Source organism: Puma concolor, chromosome B4, assembly GCF_028749965.1.
Source record: "Puma concolor isolate L17-30 chromosome B4, mPumCon1.1.hap2, whole genome shotgun sequence".
Classification (NCBI taxonomy): domain Eukaryota; kingdom Metazoa; phylum Chordata; class Mammalia; order Carnivora; family Felidae; genus Puma; species Puma concolor.
The window spans coordinates 52,191,228-52,215,707 of record NC_141673.1 but is presented as its reverse complement, the minus strand read 5'-3'; the positions used below and the strand labels follow the sequence as shown (position 1 = coordinate 52,215,707).

Sequence of the window (24,480 nt, the reverse complement as noted above, 5' to 3'; positions counted from 1 at the left end):
CAACTCTTTGTCTTTCTGCTTGAATATCCAGCTCCGGGAGCTCTGACCAGCAAATTAATTTGTCTTCCCTTTTATGGAACACGTATAAAAGCGTATTTATTTGCTCAGAGCTCCCTTATTTTGATAAATGTAGTAAATATGCCATTCTTCCTCTTAGAAAGTGCTATGCTCTAGCCGCTGATGACAATAACTCTTTAGGCTTGGAAGTTGATCTACTTGCTAATCCTTCTCGAACTTTGTGCCTTTTAAAACTGAGAAAATTATACCACTGAGTGTTGGGAGTTTATAATAATAAATTACTTAATATATAAAAAAACTTATTTAAAGGGTATATATGCAGAAATAAGTGTTCCAATCACTATTATTTCAAAATATTTCTGGGTACACATATCTATGTACCTGAAACGTGCAGAAAAACTCATATATTTATTCATACTCACTTCAAATTAATAGAAAATGTGTTTCTTTGCTGTTTAAAAAGGAATGACCTATTTTATTCTTTGCAATTCACCCACTGGTTTTGTATTTGTATCCGTAATTTATAATTAATATATATCTGAAGAGTTCTGTGTTCGCAATTAATCATCCCTATGCAGAGCTCTTTCCCTTGGCCGACCTTAACATCCCTCTCTGGAAAAGGACAGCCACTTACTGATCCCCCACTGCCCCCTACAGTATGAAACTCCTACTGAGATAAACTTGTCAGAACTTAAAAATGCAGGCACAAATCAACAGCCACCAGGACCATTTAGAAAGCCTCATTTCGAGGTTTAGAATTAAGCCTCTAATATTAAATACTAAAAATACTAAAGAGAGAATACTAAAAAGGATATCCTTGCATAATTCTGTTGAAAGTATGGAGTCCCCATTACAAGCCATTCAGCATTAACGTATGTGCCAAGAGCCTGCACAACTATCAAGTGCTTTGACTCAGAAATTCCACTTGTGGAACTCAGCCCTAAGGAAGTAATCCTCCTATGGAAAAACTTTTATGCCTTGGGTTGCTGTTCACAGTGTTATTTGTAATAGTGAAAAATTATCTAGAGACAACACAAATAGGAGAACGTTTAAATAATCCACAGAATATAGTGTGGTTGTTAAAAAACCATGTTTACAGAATATGTAATAACATGGGAAACTTCCCCACTGTTCCCAAGCAGACAACAACAAAAAAAGGGGACAAGTTGTTGCTTGAACGGAAAAACGCTAGGTGGAAAAACACCAATATTTTAGCGTTTTCTTATGTGAGTTAACTATACATGACTTCCCTTCTCCCATTCTTCCTTCTCTTTTTCTGTATTTTCCAAAGACTTTTAGAGGGTGTACTCATTTATGATGGAAAAAAGTAATGAACTTAAAATAAAACTCTGTAACGATTCATGGTTATACCCAGGGTTATACCCAGGAAATTAAGTACTGAAAACCCTAATGAAGTCTAGTTTATGTAACTGAGGAACAAGTGCTGCAAGTTATAATTACTACAGGGACAGCTCGAAGTGTAAAAACCTCAATTTGTAACAGAGAGACAAAGTCTCAGACTTGATTCCTCAGTCCTTTGTAAAGAGCCCAGCAAGGAATAAGTGTTACCAATGTCTAGAAAGGAACTATTATTTGAAGAAGGTCTTACAGAGTAAATATTACTAGTAATAATAATTTGTCAAAAGGTCTTAAAGGTTACTATGAGTCACATAGCTGTCTGGCCTACCTGCCTCAGAGTTGAATTCCTAACGTGAGTTTATTAGTCAAACTGAATGAACTGAAACCAAGCTACTATTGGAAAACCAGGTAAACGTCGCCTAAAATAGATTTTGCTGGATTTTATTGGTGTGATTCAGCAAACAGTATTTTGAAAGTTAGTTCTGCTCACATTTTTTTCCTTTTTGCTACAATTAATGGTATTGTCCAAGTTGTTTTTCTCTCTGATTTGAATTCAAACGCAGAACCAAGAACAATGCGGAAGTGATAATGGCTAGTAACAAATCACAGACATTTTAGAACTGAAAGGAGCCCCTTATTTTACAGATGAGAAAGAAAATGAAATACTTGTCTGAAGCCCCAGATAGATGGTGTGGGAGCCGAGCCAGAAGCCAGATCTCCCGAGGCCAGCTCAGTGGGACACGGTGAGTTCAGAGACTGGGACGCCATCACTTATGGTGGAGTTTGGGCACCCCGCCAGCACACTCCCTAGCCTGGGATCTGGCAGACTACCTTTCTTTGGCCTCACGGCTTCCATTTAGCACTAACAGCTCATTAATATAAAGGGAAGAAAAGACCCTACTTTTTTAGTGTCGACTATGTGTCAAGTACTTTGTACACATTATGCAACTGCATTTTGCTGCCAGGGTAAAAAGTAAATTAATGATTTCCTTTTAGCACTTGAAGAAACCAAGGCCCCAAGCATTTAAGTTGATCAAGATTTGGCCCATGCCGCTGTTTGCTTCTCTTTGATAGTTAACTTCTCCTCTTGTTGGGCAGCTAAGACAGAAAACAGTGTGTTAGAGCTCTCTAGAAGGCATCAATAGGATAGATGACAGATAGATAAATAGTTAATAAGGAATTGGTTCATGTGATTATGGAGGCTGGGGAGTCTGACATCTGCAGTTGGCCAGCTAAAGACTGAGGGAAGCCAGTGGCATCAGTTCCAGTCTGAAAGCAGGGAGGCTCAAGACCCAAGAAGAGCCAGTGTTTCAGTCTGAAGGCAGTCAGGCAGGAGGAGTTCTCTCTTCCTCATGGGAGGGTCAGCCTTTTTGTTCTATTCAGGCCTTCACATGATTGAATGAGGCCCATCCACACTGGGGAGGGTCATATGTCCCAGTCTCCCAGTTCAATGGTAATGTCATCCAGAAGACCATCAAAGATGTGTCCAGAATAATGTTGGACCACATGTCTGGGCACCGTGTGGCCCAGTCAAGTTGACACGTAAAATTAACGACCACACATCGTATTCTCCAGTATGGTCAGCGCCTGGACCAGGGGGAGGTGATCGGGGCACCCAGACTGTAAATGTATGGAGGCACTTACTCCTAGGTTCACACAATCACCCTGAGTGCCTCACTTGTCCCACTGAGCCTAGTACTGGCCCCATGTCCCCCTCAAAAGGGCAGATTCAATCATCTCTCTTAACTTCAAGTGTTTTATATTAAGGGGACAGCTTTCTACAATCATGTAAATACCATTCTAGAAAAGTCTTGGCTATGCAGAGTTTCTCAAGGAATTGATGGCAACAGATATCTGAAATACCAAGTATGAACCCAGATGAAGGGTGATTATTTCTATCCTCACCATGGCAATGGAATGGTAATCTACTTTTATTTTCCACTGAAAATGTTTCCTTATAATTTAAATAGAATTTATTGAATGGGCCCTTATTTATTTTTATCGAAAGGCAAAAGCCTTTCTATAAAATCACAGATGCAAAACTTTTGTGCATTATAGAAGAATGTACAGCTATTAAAGATCAGGTTTGAATTATTTTACTTTTGGCCAAAGGCCATCCACTGCAAATTATCACAGTTATTCCTCATATTTAATTATCTACAGTTTTAGCAATGCATGGTTTTTCAGTCATCAGGAGGACTGAGTGAACTCAATGAAACAATATAAACGAAAGCATGTTTTAAACTATTAAGTGTGATATAGAAAGGTGTCACTGCTATTAGCAGAATGATAGAAATCTCTTACCTTAATTCAAGAGACCTGTACTAATTCAGCTTATGAGTAAATGTTGCCTCAAACCCCAGACAACACAGGATATGCAATGATAACTCTCCAAATTCAAGCCTGCGGATATCCAGGATATCAGATACATTTACTGATCAAACTTTGGGAACCAAAGACATTCAGCCAGTCTGAATGGATTTTGTATTTGTTCCATTTAGCTTCTGAACTAGATCTTGACTTAGTTGATTTGATAGTGGCCTCATAAGGTACGACTCTCTAAATGAAGCTGCTTCTTTAAAAATTGATTTGGATGGGCAGATTGGCCTACTGTTAGATAACACAGAGGTGACATAATATAGACATATTTATACCTACTTTGGCATCTGACTGCCAGGGTTCAGGCCCTGGCCCTGCAGATGACTAAGGTATGATCTTGGGCAAGTTACTTAATTTCTCTGTGCCTCCGGCTTCTCATACGTTTCATGGAGATAAAAATAGTATCTTCACTTCACAGAATTGGTCCAAGAATTACATGAGATAATACCTATAAATTACTTAGAAGAGCTTCTGGCACGAGGTAAATATTCAGTAAGTGTCAGTTCTTCTTCTTAAGTGAAATCACATGAAATTCAACCATTTTGACCTACTAAAGATGACAATTTCAAGTGAGTCGATCAAATATTTACCAAATATTTGAAAGCCATGCTATTTTAGCACCTGTAACAGTGTCAGCTCTTATTGGTCAGGGTGGTATCTAACTCATGCTTCACAGCACATGGTGTGCATGCAATAAAATGTCTAAAGAATAAAGACGTAGATTCAGGAAAATCTCTGTTTTAAAAGAGTTCAAGACGCCATTTCATCATGGATTCTGGAGTCAGATTACCTGAGTTTAAATCCTGGCTCCACTACCTACTAGATATGTGAACTTAGGCAATTTGCATAACTTTTCGTGACCCGGTCGCCATTTTTGTAGAATGGGAATATTAGTAACGCTAATCTCACAGGGTTGTTGAATTAAACTAGATAGTGATGAGAAGTGATTATTAGCACAGTGACTGGCACACAGAATACCTTAGTAAGTGTTAGCTATTTTCCATTTTTCTTCCCCTCCCTTTTCTTCTCCGTCTTTAGTTTATCATACAAGTTTTGTAAACCAAAAATGATTTCACAATTCTAGAAGTAATCTCCAATTCTAGCAATGAATTATTTTCTCATGGGACTATAAAGAGTAAAATACCAGTAAATTCCATCTGTGATAATTTTATACTTTTGCTAAGTATTTAGGAATCAAGGTTGAAAAGATGCAAAACTGCTTATGTGAAGGAGCTGGAGAAATTGGGGATGTTTGGGGACATGGGCTGCAGGAAATTAATGTTGGTGTCTAGTTGGGGCCAAAGGGCTTAGGTCATGTTGTTATAGGTGCCAAGCGATAAAGTTCAATGTCAAATAGGGAGCAGGGGTAGACTCCCCATTTCTGCACAGAACACCAAGTTGCTCTGAGACGGTAAGACCTATGGAGAATACAGCCCTCTGTGGCCCCTTGAGTCTTTATCGCTTAGGGAGCATAGAGAGGCTGCATCTAGACCTGACAAGCAGGTCTCACCAGGACCATAATGTAGCAGCAGAGGTCAGGACATCTCCCTCCAGGATGGCATGTGTCGAGTCCTTCTAAGAATTCACAGAACTAGCTGGTCTTTGCCAGGAAAGAAGTAGGAGTAAATGAACCAGAGACCCCCCATTAGCAGTGGAGAGGATAAGGCAACAAACTTCAGGGTATAAATGCCCAGTGTAAGTCCATAGACTGGTAGAGTCTTGGGAGATTCAAGTTACAGTGGGAAGGCAGGTTGTAGCCCATTATGAAGAAACCTTTCTATGATTAACACAATTAAAATAATTCAGTAACATCTACCTTAATAAGTTCCCTGCCACTGCACACGTTCAACTAGAAGTTAAGAAACCACAACTCATGGATGCTTCAGATAATGGTTAGGCTTGATAGGGTGAATGAACTCTGGGATATCTTCCAACTCTGCTATTCTGTTGACACCTAAAGTTACAGCCAGAGAAGGCAAAACAAAAACAAAACAAAACACTGGATGAATATGGAGAGATAACTTAAAACTTGACTCCTGCTTGAGATTGAGCAATTGTTTAAAAGGAAGAAACAGAAAATCAGGGTACAATGAAATCATTCACATTTGTACTTATTTAGGATGAGTTTTCAAATTTATGATGAGTCTTGATGTTTTCAGTGACATGGAATTTGAGATAGTTTATTTTCTAACTTACTGAATATATTAATGGCCTATTGAAATGAGTTATGTAAGATCACAGTACCCCACAAATTGGGCTCTGTTAGAGAGCACCCCCACAGACTTAAAAAATGCTGAGATGGAAAATTCCACAAAGAAGTAACTTTTACATTGCCACCTGCTGGCTACTGCTGTAAGTGACAGCGATATAAATACAATTTCAACGTCTTACCAAGTTCCAACTGGAAACAGGAATATTGATTGAATTAACAAATGACAGGAGTCAAACGGCTTCACTAGAAGTACTCAAAAGGCAAACATCAGAGTAATTTTACAAGTTTATTAGGGTTCCATCAGGGTATTGCCTTAAATAGGAGATAAATCTACGTGGACTTGACTTCAGATGTGAATCCCACCGCCTCTCCCCCTCCCACCCCCCCCCCCCCCCGCCCACCCAGTGGTGCATCCATGACTAATACTGAAATAGCCCTTGTAAACCAGGCATCCTAACAAGCTCTATAGTATAGGTTTATTCAGGCATATCTCCAGCTCCCACAGACTGTTTTCCCCAAGAGTATTTCTAGACGCTTGATTCTGGAGAGATGATTTGCTTTGTCACCTAGTGGTATAGTGACATTTGTTGTATTCTTTTCCAAAACAACAACAACAACAACAACAACAACAACAACAACAATAATAATAGCAAGTAGAAAGCAGAATATATTAGGCCATACTGTCTCAAGTACATAAAAGCCATGAAGTTAAGCAGAGTTGTTCCAAGTGTGCATATGTTAGTTTCACAGGCTTCAGGCTATGCCCTGAAGAGCACCAGAAACTCTGTGTAGATTAATTCACCCCTCTCCCAAAAGAGTTATGCTCCCTCCTCAGCATTTTCACAGCACTTTGTTCATTTTGCAATTACAATACATTTACTATTGCATTGTTGTTGTTTTGTTCATATCTGTTGTCATACTAGACTGAGGGCAAGCTTCATATACAATTTATATTTGTGTTTTTAGCATTCGGCACAAGCTTTGGCATTTTGTAGGACCCCAAATATCTGTTGAGTTGAGGTCAAAACCAGGAAGGAAGAGAGCTAGGTAGAGAAGAAAAACTCTCAATCTCCAAAATCAGTCTTTCGATTCTACATCTCATATCTCTGCCCTAGACTCCAGTTTTCAAATTCATACCAGACTCTGCCGTCTGAATGTTCAGCAGAAAATTCGTGTTCGGGAAGTTCCAAACGGTTTGTACCTCAAACCGTTCTGCGCTTCCTCCTGTAATTAATTTCTCAGTTAAGACACAACCATCCGACCATCTGTCCAGCCAGCTTAGAGTCATCCTCCAGTCCCCCGTTACCATAGCACCTACATGTCAATTATCCTGAGAGATATCTCTGGGATCTGCTTCTTCCTCTCTCTCCCTACCCCCTGCCTTACTTCATACTCGTGTCACCTTGTAATGTCTTTTAAGACGTCCTAATTGTTTCCTTGTCCTCAGCCAGGCACCCCAGTATCCACTCTCCATCTGGCACCCCATTATCTACCCTCCCTCTGCCACCAAAGTTATCTTGCACGCAGGCACGATGTTACCATCTCTGTTATCATGCTCCCCATTTTCTGTAATACAAGTCACCTCTGCCATACAGAAGTCATCATGGTCTCAAACGTTTTGGGACTAACAGTCCTACTCCAACCACACCAGTGATCCTCAATCCCGCGTACCTTCCTATGCATCATTCAACACACCCAGAACATCCACCCCAGCCCCACCTGCCTTGGTCATGCTCTGCCTACTGAACGTTTTTCGTGACCCAGTTTAGGTGTTATCTTTCCTGGGATATCTTCTTCAGCATACAAGTAATTGTAAATGTACCTGACCAGTGGCAAAACCCTCTGGCTTTATGCTCCCGTAGGAATTCTCTTAGGGCATGTAACGGGGGCCACCTGGCCCATATGAAGGCTGTGTGCCAATTAGGTAGAAGTGCCCCTCTGGACAGAGGCAGCTCTGAGGCATGCTGTCAGATTTGACAGGTGAAATGTCGAAGAGCTGGATTTCAGCTTGGTCAGGTTGAACTCGCTGCTTTGGTCAGTTCCCCTTATGCGATGAAAAAGCCCATCCAACCACACATGTTGGCCCTGAGAGCTCACCACAATTATTATTGCCTTGTTGACGCCACGGTCTTCACCCCCAGCTGGTGAATTCCTAGAAGGCAGTTGGATCAATTAAAATTTGTATTCTCAGAACCTAGGACATAGTAAGCATTGATAAATTGTTCTTTGAATTGGTATTTGTTGGATGCGAAGACATCCATAATAACTTCTCTCAAGTGTATAAACATGTACATAGGTATTCTTAGCCGCGTAGTCTCAGGTAAGTAATTTGACTTCCTCACACCCCAGTTTCCTCATTTATACACTGGGGACAATACTAGTGCCTACCTCTGGCTTTCTGTGAGGAGGATCTGATGAGAGAGTATCTGCAAAGCTCCCAGCAAGTATATGCTATGCAAGTATTGGGTATCATCATCAACATACGATAAATAAAGGAGTATACTGAGATGAACCTCTTTAAATTTCACAACAAATAGGACAATTTTGGAGGAAGAATCTTTCTGTCTTGATTTTTAAAAATAAAGATATTGCAATTTGAATACAGATATTACCGTTAATGTTAAAATGATTGACGATGTTTTCTTAAGAGATAGAATCATAATAGTTTAGAATTTGGAAGGCATTTTATTTTTTTATTTTATTTTTTTAGTGTTTATTTAGTTTTGCAAGAGAGACAGAGTGCAAGTGGGGGAGGGACAGAGAGAGAGGGAGACACAGGATCCAAAGCAGGCTCCAGGCTCTGAGCTGTCAGCACAGAGCCCGATGTGGGGCTCGAACCCACGAACCGTGAGATCATGACCTGAGCCGACGCTCAGAGAGTCAGACGCTTAACTGACTGAGCCACCCAGGTGCCCCTGGAAAGCATTTTAGAGTTAATCTAAACTGCTTTTCTTACAGATAAAAGAATTGAGTTAAGTGACCTTTCCATGGGTTCTACTGTTTCTGCCTCTGGCCTTTCCCAAATGTCCAGCCTCATCTAAACATACATACACCCTGCCCCCCAGCTCTGGATCCCAATATTTTCCCTTGCATACATCCGGCCCCTGTCCGAGGCACCATTACCTCTTCCCAGAACGCACTCTCCCAGATCCTTTGCCTCTACCTGTGACAGTCCTTCTCCCTACACCTGACTCCTGTCTCAGCTTATTAAACAGATTCAATTCCCAGTTCAATTATTCTGTCTTCTCTGGCGAAACTTGGCCCTCCTTCCTCAGCCAGAGTTTCTTGTTACCTCCTCTGTGTTCCCATTCTGTGTTCATACCTCTATTTAGCACTTATCAGAGCAAGGGCTCTGGATCCCAACTGCCTAGGTTTGACTTCCAGCTCTGCCACTTGCTACCCATGTTTCTTTTGCTCCTCTCTGTCTTAGCTGCCTTATCTATCAATTCAGAATAATAACGGGATCTACATCATGTATTAATTCATTCAACAGATAGTTTATTGACTGCTTATTGTGTGTCAAGAGCTGTTTCAGGACCTGGAGTTGTTACATGGTGAACAGGACAAAGTCCTTGTTCTCATGAGCTTACATTGAATGGGAGGGTTGAACAATTAAAATAAAATATAATCAAGTATAATCATTATTCTTGGGGCCATAAAAATATATATAGCAGAGAGGTAGACTCAAGAGTGATGAGGGTGGTGGTTGATGTTTTACAGAGGGGAGTCGGGAAAGCCTGTTAGAGGAGGTGACATTTGATTGGACATGGGGGAAATGAGGGAGCAAACCACATAGAAATCTAGTGGGAGTAAATTCTAAGCAGTGGAAACGTCATGTGCAAAGGCCCTGGGACAGGAAGGATGAGCTAGGGGGCAGGAAGGCTAACAGGGCTACTGCCAAGTTAATGAAGCAGACAGTGGAGGAAATGAGATGCTCTTTATTCCTAGCACCAAGACTTTTGTATTTTTATCTCCGAAATGTTTCCCCAATCCATTTTTCCCTTCTTTTCATCTCTGATCTTATATATATTAATTATTCCTGATTTCTCTCCTTGCAGTCTATTCCCTTCAAAGCTATCTTCCATCCCACTAACACAATATCTAAATATGTAACTCTGATCCTACAGTCCTCTGCTGTGTTTCATGGAATAACTCAACATCATCTGTAGAGTAAACACAAGATGCATTAACTTGCTGGACAAAGTCCTCTAGGACCAACTCTCTACTTCCTACTTGCACATACACTCCAGCCACACCAACATACTGGTTCCCAGATAATGTCATTCTGGTCTCTATATGTCGCCTAGTGCTGTTTCCTTTCCTAAAAACCATCCCCTCTTCCACATTTTTGCTTGGCTAGCTCAACTGTCAGGCTCAGCTCAGCTCTGGAGTTCCTTCTCCATGCTCTCATTATAACCTGAGAATGCCCTAGTCCTGATACAATACCGCTTCCCAGCAATTATTTGGATGATCGATTTGTATATATCCACCTCTCCAGTTAGCTTCTAATTTTTCTCAAGGGCAGAAAATTGGTTCTTGGTCACGTGTTGCCTCCCTGGGGCACGATCTGGGTTCTGGCCAAGAGCAGCTAAGCAAGAACTGTGTTCATCTCCTTTCTCATATTGCCAGCTAAGAAGTCAATCCTGCATCTGTCCCCCGTTTCAGGCCCACACAATACATAGCTGCTCTGTGACACTGTGGTCAGGTGAATGGGTTTCAAATGATGCCTGACAATTTTCAAGATTCTTTAATCACATTCATCTAGAAAAGTCAAAAAGAAGACAAAATCCATTAAGTCTATCTGAGGGAAACAGAGAACAGAAATTGTCCTAGGATTTTAGAATTTTAACTGATAAGTTTGTTCATTTGTTTGTTTGTTTGTTGTTTTGGAGAAACAGAGCGAGAGAGAGAGAGAGAGAGAGAGAGAGAGAGAGAGAGAGCGCATGTGCGCGTGAACAGGGGAGGGGCAGAGAGAATCTTAAGCAGGCTCCACACTCAGTATGGGGCTCAGTCTCAGGACCATGAGATCGTGACCTGAGCCAAAATCAAGAGACAGATGCTTCACTGACTGAGCCACCCAGGTGCCTCTTAGCCAGTAAGTTTTAAAAGAACATCTAATACTTGAAGAAGCAGGCTTATTTTAAATAACTCAATGTCCAATGTCCACTTCTCATCATTTAAACAGAAGCATTACCTGCCAAGTGTAATTTCTTTACCTTTATTGTACTTCTCTTGATACTTAAAAAGGTATGGGAGTTGGGCATAGATGCTCAATCAATTCTTTCACAAATTAACACACTCTTTTCCTTATTTAAGCTTCCTTTTACATTAAGTTCAAAGTTCTAAGTTCCATTAGAAAACTAAATTGATTTTTTAAAACATTCTACACACTCACAAAGCGTGTTTTTTTTTTTAATTTTTTTTTAAATGTTTATTTATTTTTGAGACAGAGAGAGACAGAGCATGAACAGGGGAGGAGCAGAGAGAGAGGGAGACACAGAATCTGAAACAGGCTCCAGGCTCTGAGCTGTCAGCACAGAGCCTGACGTGGGGCTCAAACCCACGAACCGTGAGGTCATGACCTGAGCCGAAGTCGGACGCTTAACCGACCAAGCCACCCAGGCGCCCAACAAAGCGCGGTTTTTTAATAGCTCTATGCCCTACTGCAAAAAAAAAAAAAAAACAAAAAAACAAAAAAACAAGGAAAAACAAACAAAACTAACCTGGAGCAGAGACTAACCATCACAAAGTTTTCCAAAAGTTTAGTACGAAAGAAGAGCTAAATGATGATTTTACAAAAGCCACTGTCCACCCAAGACATAAATCAAACATGTACTTAATATGTCCCTGGGACAAACCTGCAAAATGTTGAGTCCATTCTTTTCATAGTAGAGAGAAGAGAGAAATATCCCTGAATTGTTTCTACCTTCTCTTCTCCCCCAGAACCATCTCCATTATTTGACCTTGACATCCCCTTCACTGGGGCATCATCCCCATGACCTCTCAGATGTGTACGAGGCCACTCATGATCACCTACCACTTGCCTTCCCCTTTAAGACCTCCGTGCACTTAACGCCCCTGAGCTCTCCGCTTGGAAGGTATTTTCCTACCTTGCAGGTCTCTTGGATGCTTTCCGCATCCTTCAGGAATTAATTCAGACACACCTGCTCAGTGAGCTCAGGGAAGAGCTCCCGCCTCTCTTCCTCCAGGCAGGGAAAAGAGTGGCCTTCTCGGTGCTCTCCACCAATCCTAGACTTTCTAACCTTATTCGGATGAGTATGCTGAACGTTTCCCAGGCTATAAGCTCCCTGAGGGCAGGGACCATGTTTATTCCTCTCTGTGTGCTCTATGTTTGTTGTCTGTGTTCGGTGATCGACTGAGTGCTTGAGGCAGAGAAATGCTGCAGGGGAGAACACCTCCCCATCCCCTAAAGGTTCACAGCAGTGTAACCAAGTTACTCCCAGGTTGGCAAATAGGGCAAGTTGGCCAACTTTTTGCGGCAAAAGAGTCCTAACCTGACAATGCCTCCTCCAGAGATCCAGCTACAGGATGAAGAACACTGTCACCAAACTCTTAATCCCCGAACATTTCCTCTCACGACACGTCAGGGACATTTAAGTTAAATGAGTTTAATCCAACACAAAATGCTTTATTGAGTACCATTCCTTTCCGCTTCACCACAACAATTTAAAAGATTTTTATTTGTGCAAGCATTTTAAAGTCGGGAATAAACGCAGAGGATAGCAGCGAAGGGTTTGTTTACATGCCTTTATACCACCATGTAAGCAAGACGTAGCAGAGTTTACATTTGTGCCATGTAAATCGCTGTAGAACCAGATGGGGCTTACAAGGTACCTTGTAACTCATCTCCTCTAAGCAATAAAGCTTTTTTTTTTTTTTTTTTCTGGCAAAAGTTTGAGTAACTTACTGCTGTTTTCTATCAGCAGATACAACAGATGGCTGGCACATGCCTGCTTTGCTAAATGAAATGGGCTCTCTGCAGAATTACTCTTTGATCCCTGGTGGCATGTCCGCACCACCACAATGCAAAATGCCACAGCCTAGCAGAATCCAAACATGGAAAGTTTAAAGCTGGGTTTTTGATAGGAGTACCTTCTTAAAAAAACTCATGCCCACAGTATGTAAACATATTCACATTCCCACTTTGAAACCAGGGACCAGGGGTCAAAACACAAGGCATTTCCTCCATTTGATGACATAAAACCACTGAAAAGGTATGATGGCAAACCCCAGGAGTATGAAAGTATGCAGCCACTTGGGTTGCAGCTACCAAAACAATCATACCTCCATTAGGAAAAAATGTGGACAGTACACATGAAGGGACTCAAATAATAATAATAAGTGTTACCATAACTTACGGAATTGGAAGGAAGTGGGTAAGGGTACTTGGTAGTTCCTCTGACGAGGGAGAGGTAGTGCTTGAATTAAAACTCACTCTCTATTGCTTTTCTTTCATTTTTGTCAAGGGGAGAAAAGAAGGAAAAAACCCATTTTGAGACAGGTCTCCTTTCCTCTAGCAGTCCAATGGGAAATTTGAGACTGCAAACTGCAGCCAGTTTAATGGGACCAGTGCGACATCGTTATCAAACGCTGTAATGCAAAAACAAGTTATCCGGAGCTTTAGGGACATTTTCATGACATAATTGGATTATCTGGTTCATATTACAGAAACACATCAGTGGAATGATTCCACTTAAAAAAAAAATTAGCAAAAATCTGAGTCAGTTTCCAGGCAAATGATCTCTTTTTGAGTTTTCTTTTCTTTTTCTTTTTTTTTTTCAACAGTACCTTCCTCATTTTAAAGCTGAATTTGGGTGCTACTGAGTGGAGTCATTCAAAGACACCACCACCCAGGCAAAGTTCTTAGCTTTCTTCATACTTGATTTTGTATTATTATTGTTATTATTTAGGGCAGTCGGAGTTAATTCAGGGTGTTTTTTTAATTGATAGGGAAACGAGGAAGGATTATGAACACATTTATGTTCCTTACATAATGGGAAACCATTGTACTCGATACACTACATTTTCGGCATATGTAGTATTTTCTGTTTTGTAAGGTGATACATGAAACAAAGGAGCACATTTCAGCAGTTTAACCCAATAGTCAATGCGTTCACAACATACATGTGACCACCCACTCCCCAGCACAGCAGACAAAATTCTCCCCTTTCTTTCCTGTATCCACCACGATGCTTTTAAGTTTTGGTTTTAAACATCTTGAAACTGACGGAAATGAAGCTCTGTCACTGACTTCTGGTGGTCACAAGGATTGTGACCGCTACACATAATAACAAGCTTACTTTAAGATCTGGACCTGTTGGTACAGATGGTTAGGGCTTGCTTGGTAATCCACGTGGTGGGTTGGAAGTTAATACTGGCTGGTTATCTTCACCCAGAGAATTTCTATTCCATACACACCAATTTCACCCCAACCCTTGCCAACCATCTCAGAAATCCAGGCATTTGGTCACAAGGAGGTTGGAAAACTAGTACAGATATGGCTCAGCATAAATCCATCACCACTGCAAAAAAAAAAAAAAAAAAAAAAAAAAAAAGCCAACATAAAAAGAGATGGCCTATTAACTGCGTACTAGACTCATAGTACCTTAGCATCTATGTGCAGGTGATAGAATATATTACAGTTGTTAAGTTCAAGTCTATATGATCTTTATAAATAAAGATCTGTTTATAAGATCTATATAAACAAAAAATTTTGGCCTTGAACCAACTTGGTTCATATGGAAATCAGCAGTGGTGTCCTAATACTGGAATTCAGATTTGTCCAACAAAACTCCTCATTAAGGTTTTATTTGAAAGCCATTAGTTTCAGAAAGAGTTATTTTCCAAATAAAATGTTTAATTAGTGCATCGTTTAGAAAACCAAAATGGTCACTCATGGTCCCTACCTGTCCCAAATATGGAGAAAAATTAGAATAAGGAATGCCTCATTGAAAAATATCAACTATTAAAAGTTATATACAGCAATAAAGAGTGTTTTCCCTTGATTACTAAAAATCCTTTAAGCCTAAACCTCTTTAATAGAAATTCTTCTCTGATCTAAAGGCCTTGAGAAGGGCATGTGAGTAAATGAGTATTTTATTTATTTTTTTTTTTAATTTTTTTTTTCAACGTTTATTTATTTTTGGGACAGAGAGAGACAGAGCATGAATGGGGGAGGGGGCAGAGAGAGAGGGAGACACAGAATCGGAAACAGGCTCCAGGCTCTGAGCCATCAGCCCAGCGCCTGACGCGGGGCTCGAACTCACGGACTGTGAGATCGTGACCTGGCTGAAGTCGGACGCTTAACCAACTGCGCCACCCAGGCGCCCCTAAATGAGTATTTTAAATGGGAGATAAAGTAGAGACAGGGTTTTCAATGGAAAATGAGGATTTCAGTGAGAGAAAGAGGTCAGGCCATCTGATTTCAGATAGGAAAGCCATCGTAGGCAGATTTTTAGGGATCTTGAAAGAAACTGGTGAGAATCAGAGAAGCATTAGTGAATTCTTTGGGCTCCATAGCTATAGTCAGCCACAAAAACCACCTGTTTTATCATTTTGTTGAGTGATGTGTGGTGTAAAAATGATACTGTATTGGGGCGCCTGGGTGGCTCAGTTGGTTAAGCGTCTGACTTTGGCTCAGGTCATGATCTCATGGTTCATGAATTTGAGCCCCACATCGGGCTCTCTGCTGTCAGTGCAAAGCCTGCTTTGAATCCTCTGCCTCCCCCTCTCTCTGCCCCTCCCTCGCTTGTGCTCTCTCTCCTTCTCAAAAATAAGTTTAAAAAAACATTTAAAAAATGATACTGGGTAATAAATATAAGTAAACTAATGTAGAATGTCATACACGCATAAACTCTAAGGTATAACTTTTTGTACGTATCTAATGTAAAATAGTTTTTTGAAATTACAAATCAATACACACTCATTGTGGAAAAACAAAAATGTAAAATACGCGAATGTGACTAATGTTAATACCCAGGAGAATCAGAGGTTTATCAGATGTTTGTTCCTATGTCTGCCTACATATTTTATAATAGAATCAGAATATACTGTTATACACTGCTGACTTAATCTGTCATGAATATCTTTCTTCTGTGGCATTGGTTAGATCTCTAGAATATTCTTATTAATGCTTCTTTGCATTCTCCTGCCACTATCACTGGGCCTCTACATTCTACCCATGTTGACTTTTATTTTTTTTTTATTTAAAAAAAAAATTTTTTTTTAACGTTTATTTATTTTTGAGACAGAGAGAGACAGAGCATGAAGGGGGGAGGGGCAGAGAGAGAAGGAGACACAGAATCGGAAGCAGGCTCCAGGCTCTGAGCCATCAGCCCAGAGCCTGACGCGGGGCTCGAACTCACGGACTGCGAGATCGTGACCTGCCTGAAGTCGGACGCTTAACCGACTGCGCCACCCAGGCGCCCCAACATGTTGACTTTTATAAGTAGTGTAATGAGGAACAGTCTTGCACCTAAATTTTTATTAATATCCTTAGGACATCATTTCCTTAGGATGAATCTCTGGAAGGAAAATTTCCAGTCAAAGGATCCGTATCACGCTTTTTGCTCTCAGAATCAAATTGCTCTACAAAAAGGCTCAAGGGGCATCAGCCACATACAAGCGTGCCCAATTCTCCACATACTTAAAACACTCTTAAAAACCTGAGCAACTTGATGTGGGGAAACGAATCTCACTGTAATTTTTTTATTTGCATCTGTTTGAAGTAGAACATAAAAGTTATTTCAAATGATCGAAATCCCTAAATGCTTGATATTATTTGGATGAAATAACTAGATAATGGAGTGAGCTTTTCATTTTCCATGTCGATGTTTTGATGTGGTTTGGCTTTAGCCAGAGATGCCTTTCAAAAGACTTAATTGCTATTGAAGTGATTATTTTTCTCATCTTCAAAATGTCCATGCATTTCAAAAATGATGCTGCTGGAGTCACATAACGTTGTTGAGTAAAATAAGTAACATTTAAGTAATATTTTTAAATGTCCCGCTGTTTGGCATTGCGTAGATCACACGCTTCTCACCTAGCCTCCCGCTAAATAAGACAGACTCCAGAGTACCTGCCGAGAGCAGAAAGCATAAAGAGCAAGGTAACTGAGGGGCTAACATTGTCCGGTGTAATGAGATAAGCCACAATGGCTATTAACAACTAAACAGGAGAAAAAAAGATGCTAGAAGCCTTATTTCCATGCCAGTTCTGATGTCTTCTCTAATCCTTTACAAGAGATATTCTGGAGATTGATCTGTGATTCATTTTGTACTCAATAACATGCCAGTGTTTGCAAACCTGCACTAGCCATAAACCAACAGGGGAGATAGCATGGCATTTAAGCCTTTGCTTCAAATTCCATTCTTCAGAAGACAAACGCATATGAAAAATAAATAAATAAGAACCGTTGATACCTTCTGCTTCTCTTACAGTTATCAAATGCTTTCAGCTAGGAAGGGGTGTAAGTTAAGCGACCTTCCAATGGTGCTTACAAATTCATGAAAGTACAGGTTAAAAAAGTGTCCTTTTTAAAACTACTGAATTAAGGGGCGCTTAGGTGGCTCAGTCAGTTAAACGTCCAACTTCAGCTCAGGTCAGGATCTGATCTCAGTTTGAGAGTTTGGGGCCCCCATCAGGCTCTCTGCTCTCAGCGCAGAGCCTAATTTGAATACTCTGTTCCCCTCCATCTCTGCCCCTCCCTTCCTCACTCTCTCTCTCTCTCTCTCTCTCAAAGTTAAGTAAACATTAAAAAACAAACAAATACTGAATTAATGTTGATCTCATCTGACAAATGGTCAAACACAGATACATTCAGGTGAAAAGAAAAAAGAGATGATAAAAGGTCATTCATTAAATTATTACTGATTTCACAATATTCCATAATTAACTGTCTATAAAGTATTTGTGAAGAGGGAATTCTATAGGAAGAAAAGGGATAGTCTCTTTTGGAACAATAGGCACCTCAGTGAACTCATCTGCTAAATGGGGGTGTGAGAATAGATGACCTTCCTGTTATGAACCCTGATGGATCCAAAACATCTATTTTTTTTTTACAATGATGGAAGTGTCGATGGGTCTAGATTTGGTTTATTTTAGGGGGAAAAATGAGAGAACAGACCTGAGGGAAAAATGACAATTAAAATGATCACACCCCAAATATAACTGATAATTAGAGAGACACAAAATGGTTTCTCAATTCAAAACAATTACTTTTAATTAAGTGTCTTCTGGATCACATTCATCACAAAAATGGCCACTTAAGTAATTTGGAGTTAAAAAAGGACCTGAGAATGTGATTTTAATTATAATTACAATGACTCTCATAGTGGACATATTTTACCGACTAATGAATAAAAGAATTTATTACTTACTCTTTGTCCTCTACAGTAAATTCTCCAACTGCACAAAAGGAATTAAATCCCTATAACATTTATTCTCCCTTTCTTTCCAAAATTAGAGCTCATTTGTGTAATATTGGAACTGTACAAAAGGTAACATACAAAGGATGGTAATGTGCTAAGAGATGGTAATGTGCTTCTTCATAAAAATATACTGCAGTTTTCTTTTTCCATATGAACGTATTTAAAATGCTACTTAAAAAAAATCAATAGCCTGCAATATTTTACAAACATTCTTATATGACACTTTTTGAGGCTACGAAGTTGAACCAGAAATGTATCGCATTTGCATTGTTCCAGTGAGTAACATTCAGCAATTTTTTTTCAAACGCACAATGTCAAAAATACTTAGAGTTTAAAATTTGCTATAAAGTATAAATAATGTCAACCATGATTAGTATATACTATGGGGAAAAGAGTCTTCTAGATAATATGTTAAGTTTAAATGTCACTGATCGGGGCTTCTGGGTGGCGCAGTCGGTTAAGCGTCCGACTTCAGCCAGGTCACAATCTCGCGGTCCGTGAGTTCGAGCCCCGCGTCAGGCTCTGGGCTGATGGCTCAGAGCCTGGAGCCTGTTTCCGATGCTGTGTCTCCCTCTCTCTCTCTCTGCCCTTCCCCCGTTCATGCTCTGTTTCTCTCTGTCCCAAAAATAAATAAAAAACGTTGAAAAAAAAATGTCACTGATCACAGGAAGAAGTGACGCTGGTATCGGTGTCTAGCAGCCTGAAGACACAGTCATATCAAAATAGCAAGCTTAGGCACAATGCTTCCCCTTTTCTTCTGGGAATCTTTAATTTATGGGACATGTTTCAATAAACACGAGTTAGCTCTTTATTGGCGTTGGAAATCACATGAGAAATCACTCTTAAAAGTGGTGGAAAGGTACCAGCCTACACAGTATTATTTCTACCTGCCATCGGGCAGTCGAAGGTTTAAAGGGTAATTTTCTCCACCCCTTCTGGTCTCAGAACTTACCTGCCCTGCAGCTTGCCAGGTAAAATTCATGGAATGGATATTGACAGGAATGGCTGGCATTCTCTGTTGCGCTTTTCTGAAATCATGTGTAAAAGGGGCCATTTTCCCCTCTGAAACAATCAAGATGTCTTCTTCAAATCCTGGTTTAAAAAAAACAAAAACAAAAGCAAAACGATCAGACTAGGTGGACTTAATGCAAAAAGAGCATTAAAGAATTGGTATGGGTCATGCCTACACACCATGCACCTGTCTTGGCACCAACTAATTTTCCTCTGCACGGGGTAAGAACGGTGCTAAGAGACACAAGCTTTCAAGAAAGGGAGTGGACACGGAGTAACCGGGTGTTAACAAACGCTGGGTCCCCCGCAAAACTTAACGGTTGTGGAAACTAACAACTGCGCGATCAGAACACTAGATCTGCTTAGGTTTCTTGAGAGAAGGGCATACGCCTTCAGGTGGAAAAATAGCTTATTAAAAGGTGGAGGGGAACAACCTTCCTTGCAAATTAAAGTTTTTAAAAGATCCTTAAATGCATGCATCTCTCCTTGAACAGAAGCGCTGGAGAGAGTAAAGGCACAGGCAGGGGAACGGAGTGGGCGCGGGGGCCTTACCTATGAGCACTCTTGCCTGGTGAGCATCGATCCACAGGTACAGGCTTTCCTCCCGCGGCTGCCCGACCTCCGCCCGCAGTACCAGCAGGCACGGGAGGATGCTCCAGAGCCGGAGCGCGGCGGCGGGGAAGGCGCTTCTCCCGGCCATGCTACCCCAGATCTCCCTCGCCGTGGCTCTCGCCGCTGCACCCACCCAACCTGCGTCCGTGAAGTCCTCCCTCAGCCGGAGCTGTGCCCGCTTAGACGGCCAGGCGTGCAGCCGCCTCCTTCCCGTGCGAGTGAGTCCGCGAGAGCCGGAGGAGGAGGGAGGGGAGAGCCGGCGCCTGCTGGGAGGCGCAGGGGGCGCAGGAGGGAGACGCGACGGCGGAGACGCGAGACTGGCAAAGCGGGAGATGCCAGCACGCACGGCGAGGCCAAGAGCCCGAGGGTTAAATACAGGCCGAGAGGAAGAGCGGGAAGGGAGGGCGCGAGTGAGGTGCGAGCGAGGAGTGGCGAGGTCCAGCCGCTCGCCACTGGGGGGCGCTGGGCGGCGCGGGACCCTCGGAAAAGCCGCGTCCCTGCCGCGGGGCGCGGGTGCGAGCGCGCGCAAAGGGAACGCGTGGTGTAGGCGGTTGAGGAGAGGGGCGCTCAGACCGGCCCCCCGGGACGTCACTCGCCTCTGCCTCTCGCCTGGCTGGCCTGGCAGGAAGCAAAGGGGAAGAACGGACATCGCGTGGCTTGATTAAGCTCTGAGGATGGTAATGATGACGATGACGACGATGACAACGACGACCCCCCATCCCTATGTCAGTGCTAAAGGAAAGCACATACTCCTCCACTTCTTCCTTTCCGCCACTATCGTTCCTCTCTGAGCCGCTCTACGCTGATACTCTACAATATGCTGGTACAGTGTAAAACCCGATCCACCGTCCAGTGGTGTCCTTGACTGCGGGCGCTCGGCTTGGCTCCTGGCGCAGGGCTTTCATTCCGCACTTGATTCACATCAAGGAGGGCGCTTTCACAGGTGGGGAGACTCTTCTCCTTGCTCACCCGGGAAGAGTTCCCTGGACGCTGGATGACACGTGCACCTGACCCCGTGAGGATAGGACTTCACAAAACCATGAAAATCTTAATGTTTGCTGGGGTTTCCCCAAACTTGGAGGCGCGCGCGGTGGTACTGAAATCACAGGCGCTTGGGAGGAAGACCAAGCTCTGGCCTTGCCTATGGGAAGACTGGTTGGCTGGCGGTGGGCTACAGCCTAACATACATACCCTACCTCCTCAGAAGGGATTTAACCTGCTTCCTGCCTAATCCCTCGGCTGCGCAAAGAAAATGGAAGCAAACGATTAAAAAAAAAAAAAGAGGCTTAGAAAGATTTCAGACTCAGAAAAGGGTTGTTTACATCTCCTTGTTCTTAAGCACCCAGATGCAGCGACAAATGCCCAAGGATGAGTGTCTAGGGCTGGGTGTGGTGTTTCACTCAGTCCTTTGTAGAGTGGTGGACACCTCAAGAGGGGAAAACAAACAGAACGGACAGAACAGAAGCCGAACATGTGCACGCATTCAGTTAAAAAAATGTTAGGTCACGATAAGTTACTAAAAAGAACAGAATATGCATTTCCAATTATGAAATATTTTCAGCTTTACAACTGTTGATCTTTAAAAGTAATTAGACAAGATGTCTAATTATGACTGTTTTGAACTTGCAGTGCCTTAACTTATAAGGACTTTAAAGTGCTTACTTAATCCTCACAACCCTTTTAAAAAAGGCACTATTAATAGCCCCATTTTACTGATAGGGAAGCACTGTTCCAAAAAGTCCCAGAAGCTGCCTTTGGTTACCCAGATGGTAAGGGACAGAGTCAGGGTTCAAACCCCAGGCACTCTGATTTAAAAGCCCATTCTTTTAGCCACTATATCTCGTACTGATAAGTAAATTATAATTAAGTGTATACATCCCAAGGCTCACAGCCATTCTTCCTTTAGAATAAGACTATTTACCTCTTTTCAGACATTTTATTATTTTTGATTTCAGTGCATATGCATCTATATATAATGTATGCACATACATCAGGCAGCCTTTGAAGCCCTTTAACATTTTAATGCCAATTGTTTCCCAATTAAAGATAATTTCAGCACACAATAGACATTTTCTTTGACTCCAAAAAGTGTGGTCTGAACTGAAACTTTTTCCTTTGCAGTGCTCAGACCTCTATGGCTCTTGGTGCAAGGACGCCCTCTACAGGTTGTTATAATCAAACACTAAGTAGGAAATACTCCTAAAATGTCCTTTTTGGTAGAGAAAAAGAGGGGCTAAATTCCCTCCTCATTCAACTTCCTCTGAGTGAGGCCTTTCCGCAGTGGTTGACTTAGGTGTTGATGATGATGGTAAAATTTATTTTGCTGTAAGAAACTATTTTTCCTTCCAGAATGGTTGCTCTCTATTCACTTCTCCTTAGCAGTGGACACTTAAAAAAAAATTAGATTTTATTAGAGTTATAAAAACATGCTATTTTTAAAAAATCTTGGATTTGAACTCCTGGGATTTTAAAGGGAAGGAAGGAATGAACATATGGTATACACCAGTCAGCTGTTTCCAAGAGTGTATCTTTTGGGGGGAGGGGCTGCCTAAGACGTAAATCAGGTTTGATTCTCCTTTCTGTTGTTTTTTTTTCAATGTTTCTTTTTTAATTTATTTTTGAAGGAGAGAGAGAGAGAGAGACAGAGCATGAGCAGGGGAGGAGTAGAGAGAGAGGGAGACACAGAATCCGAAGCAGGCTCCAGGCTCCGAGCAGTCAGCACAAAGGCCGATGCAGGGCTCGAACCCACGAACCGTGAGATCATGACCTGAGCCTAAGCCGGACGCTCAACCGACTGAGCCACCCAGGCGCCCCTCTCCTTTCTATTGTTAAGGAGCAAAGTGGCTTTTTCATTTAGAATACAGTCATGTTTCAAATTTCTGTACTAAAAAAAAAGTAATGATATTTATTTGCATATTATAAAAATTTCAAAATAATGTGCTAGATGATATCACAAGTCAGCTTCGCTTAGTTTGAGAATTCTACCGTTTATTGGGGCACTTGGCTGGCTCACTGGGCTGAGCATGTGATTCTTGATCTCATGGTTGTAAGTTCGAGCCCCATGTTGTATGTAGAGATGACTTAAAAATCTTTAAGAAAATTCTACCATTTATTTTCCAGACTATTATTTTTCCTTTCCTTGTGCAATTCATTCTCATCAGCTACATTTGTAGGCAGATGTATTTATTTATTAACTTACTTATTCCACAGAGATTGATAAAATAGCAATTTTGTGCAAGACACTGTGCTGAAAACTACAAGAAAAACAAAGACAGCAAAAAAAAAGTCATGAAACTACATGAAAAATGAAACACGACCTCAGCTCTTGACGAATATTGGAGTTATTAAAATGAATACGACAAGCACCCAAGTAACCCTAATAGAAGGCAAAATATGGTGGTTGTTGACAGAAGGACTGGGAATTCAAAGAGGAAGTATATCTGGGATTTGAAAAAATTTTTAGTTCATTCATTCAAAAAACATTGGTGAAGGAAAGTGGGTGAGGGTTTGCCTAAATGAGTGATGGGGATTAAGGAGGGCACTTGTTATGGTGATGAAATCACTGAATTCTACTCCTGAAAGCAATATTACACTCTTTATTAGCTAACTGGAATTTAACTGGAAATTTGACAAGAAAAAAAAAAGCATTGGTGAAGTGTCTGATGTATGGATAGAGAGGCAGGTAAAAACACAGCTCCTACTCTCCAAATCTTGGTCTAATTGGAGACAGAGTGAAGAATGAACCATGAAGACTTTTCCAGGCTTCTCATGGCTTCTGCAAGGCAAATTCAGAGATCTGGCAATACTCCCCCCTTATGAGGGGATGTGTGTGAGTACTGGGGTAAGTACTGGCTGCCATTCAAACAGGGTTCTGCTTCTTATAGTTATGATACACTTCTATCGAGCCCGCTTCACTTGACTTGCTGGGCTTCTGTAGGCTTCTGAATTTGCTGCTCCTGGACTAGAGGAGAGGCAATGGGACAGGGAGGAGGAAGGTGCTCGAGGGGACAGAAACCAGCACTCATCCTGGAAGTGCGGTTTTGCGGGAACAGGGGCAGAGCCTGCTATAGAGGAGGACCTTGTCAGTGCCCCACCACCCACTCGCCAGGTAATCCTTTCCTTGCCCACTCTGCCTCGTTGTCTCAAGCAGAGCTAGCTTGCTAACTCCAGGGGCTGGCCCTGAGACTAGGGCACAGCAGATGCACCCTGAGTTGTGGTGAAGGAGGGGAGCAGGCACCCTGGCAGCACGAAAAGGGAGCCACAACACAGTGAGTGAATAGAGCAAGTTGCCAAGCATTATTTTTACCGCAGTCCTGTTTTTAAAAAACTATGCTGGGGCGCCTGGGTGGCTCAGTTGGTTGAGCGTCCGGCTCAGATCATGATCTCAGGGCTCGTGGGGCTCCTGGGTGGCGCAGTGGGTTAAGCGTCCGACTTCAACCA

General features: G+C 41.7%; 1 protein-coding gene across 1 annotated transcript in view; it reads right to left on the bottom strand.

Annotated features, from left to right (window-relative positions):
- WIF1 (Wnt inhibitory factor 1) overlaps positions 1-20,541 on the bottom strand; it is a 69,398-nt gene extending 48,857 nt beyond the window's left edge. Inside the window, exons 1-2 of the mRNA XM_025926915.2 lie at positions 19,981-20,541; positions 19,370-19,509 (exon numbers count right to left, since the gene is read on the bottom strand). Coding sequence (XP_025782700.1) covers positions 19,370-19,509; positions 19,981-20,128 — 288 coding nt within the window. The 5' untranslated portion in view covers positions 20,129-20,541. The remainder of the gene's footprint in view (positions 1-19,369; positions 19,510-19,980) is intronic.
- Positions 20,542-24,480: the final 3,939 nt, after the last annotated feature.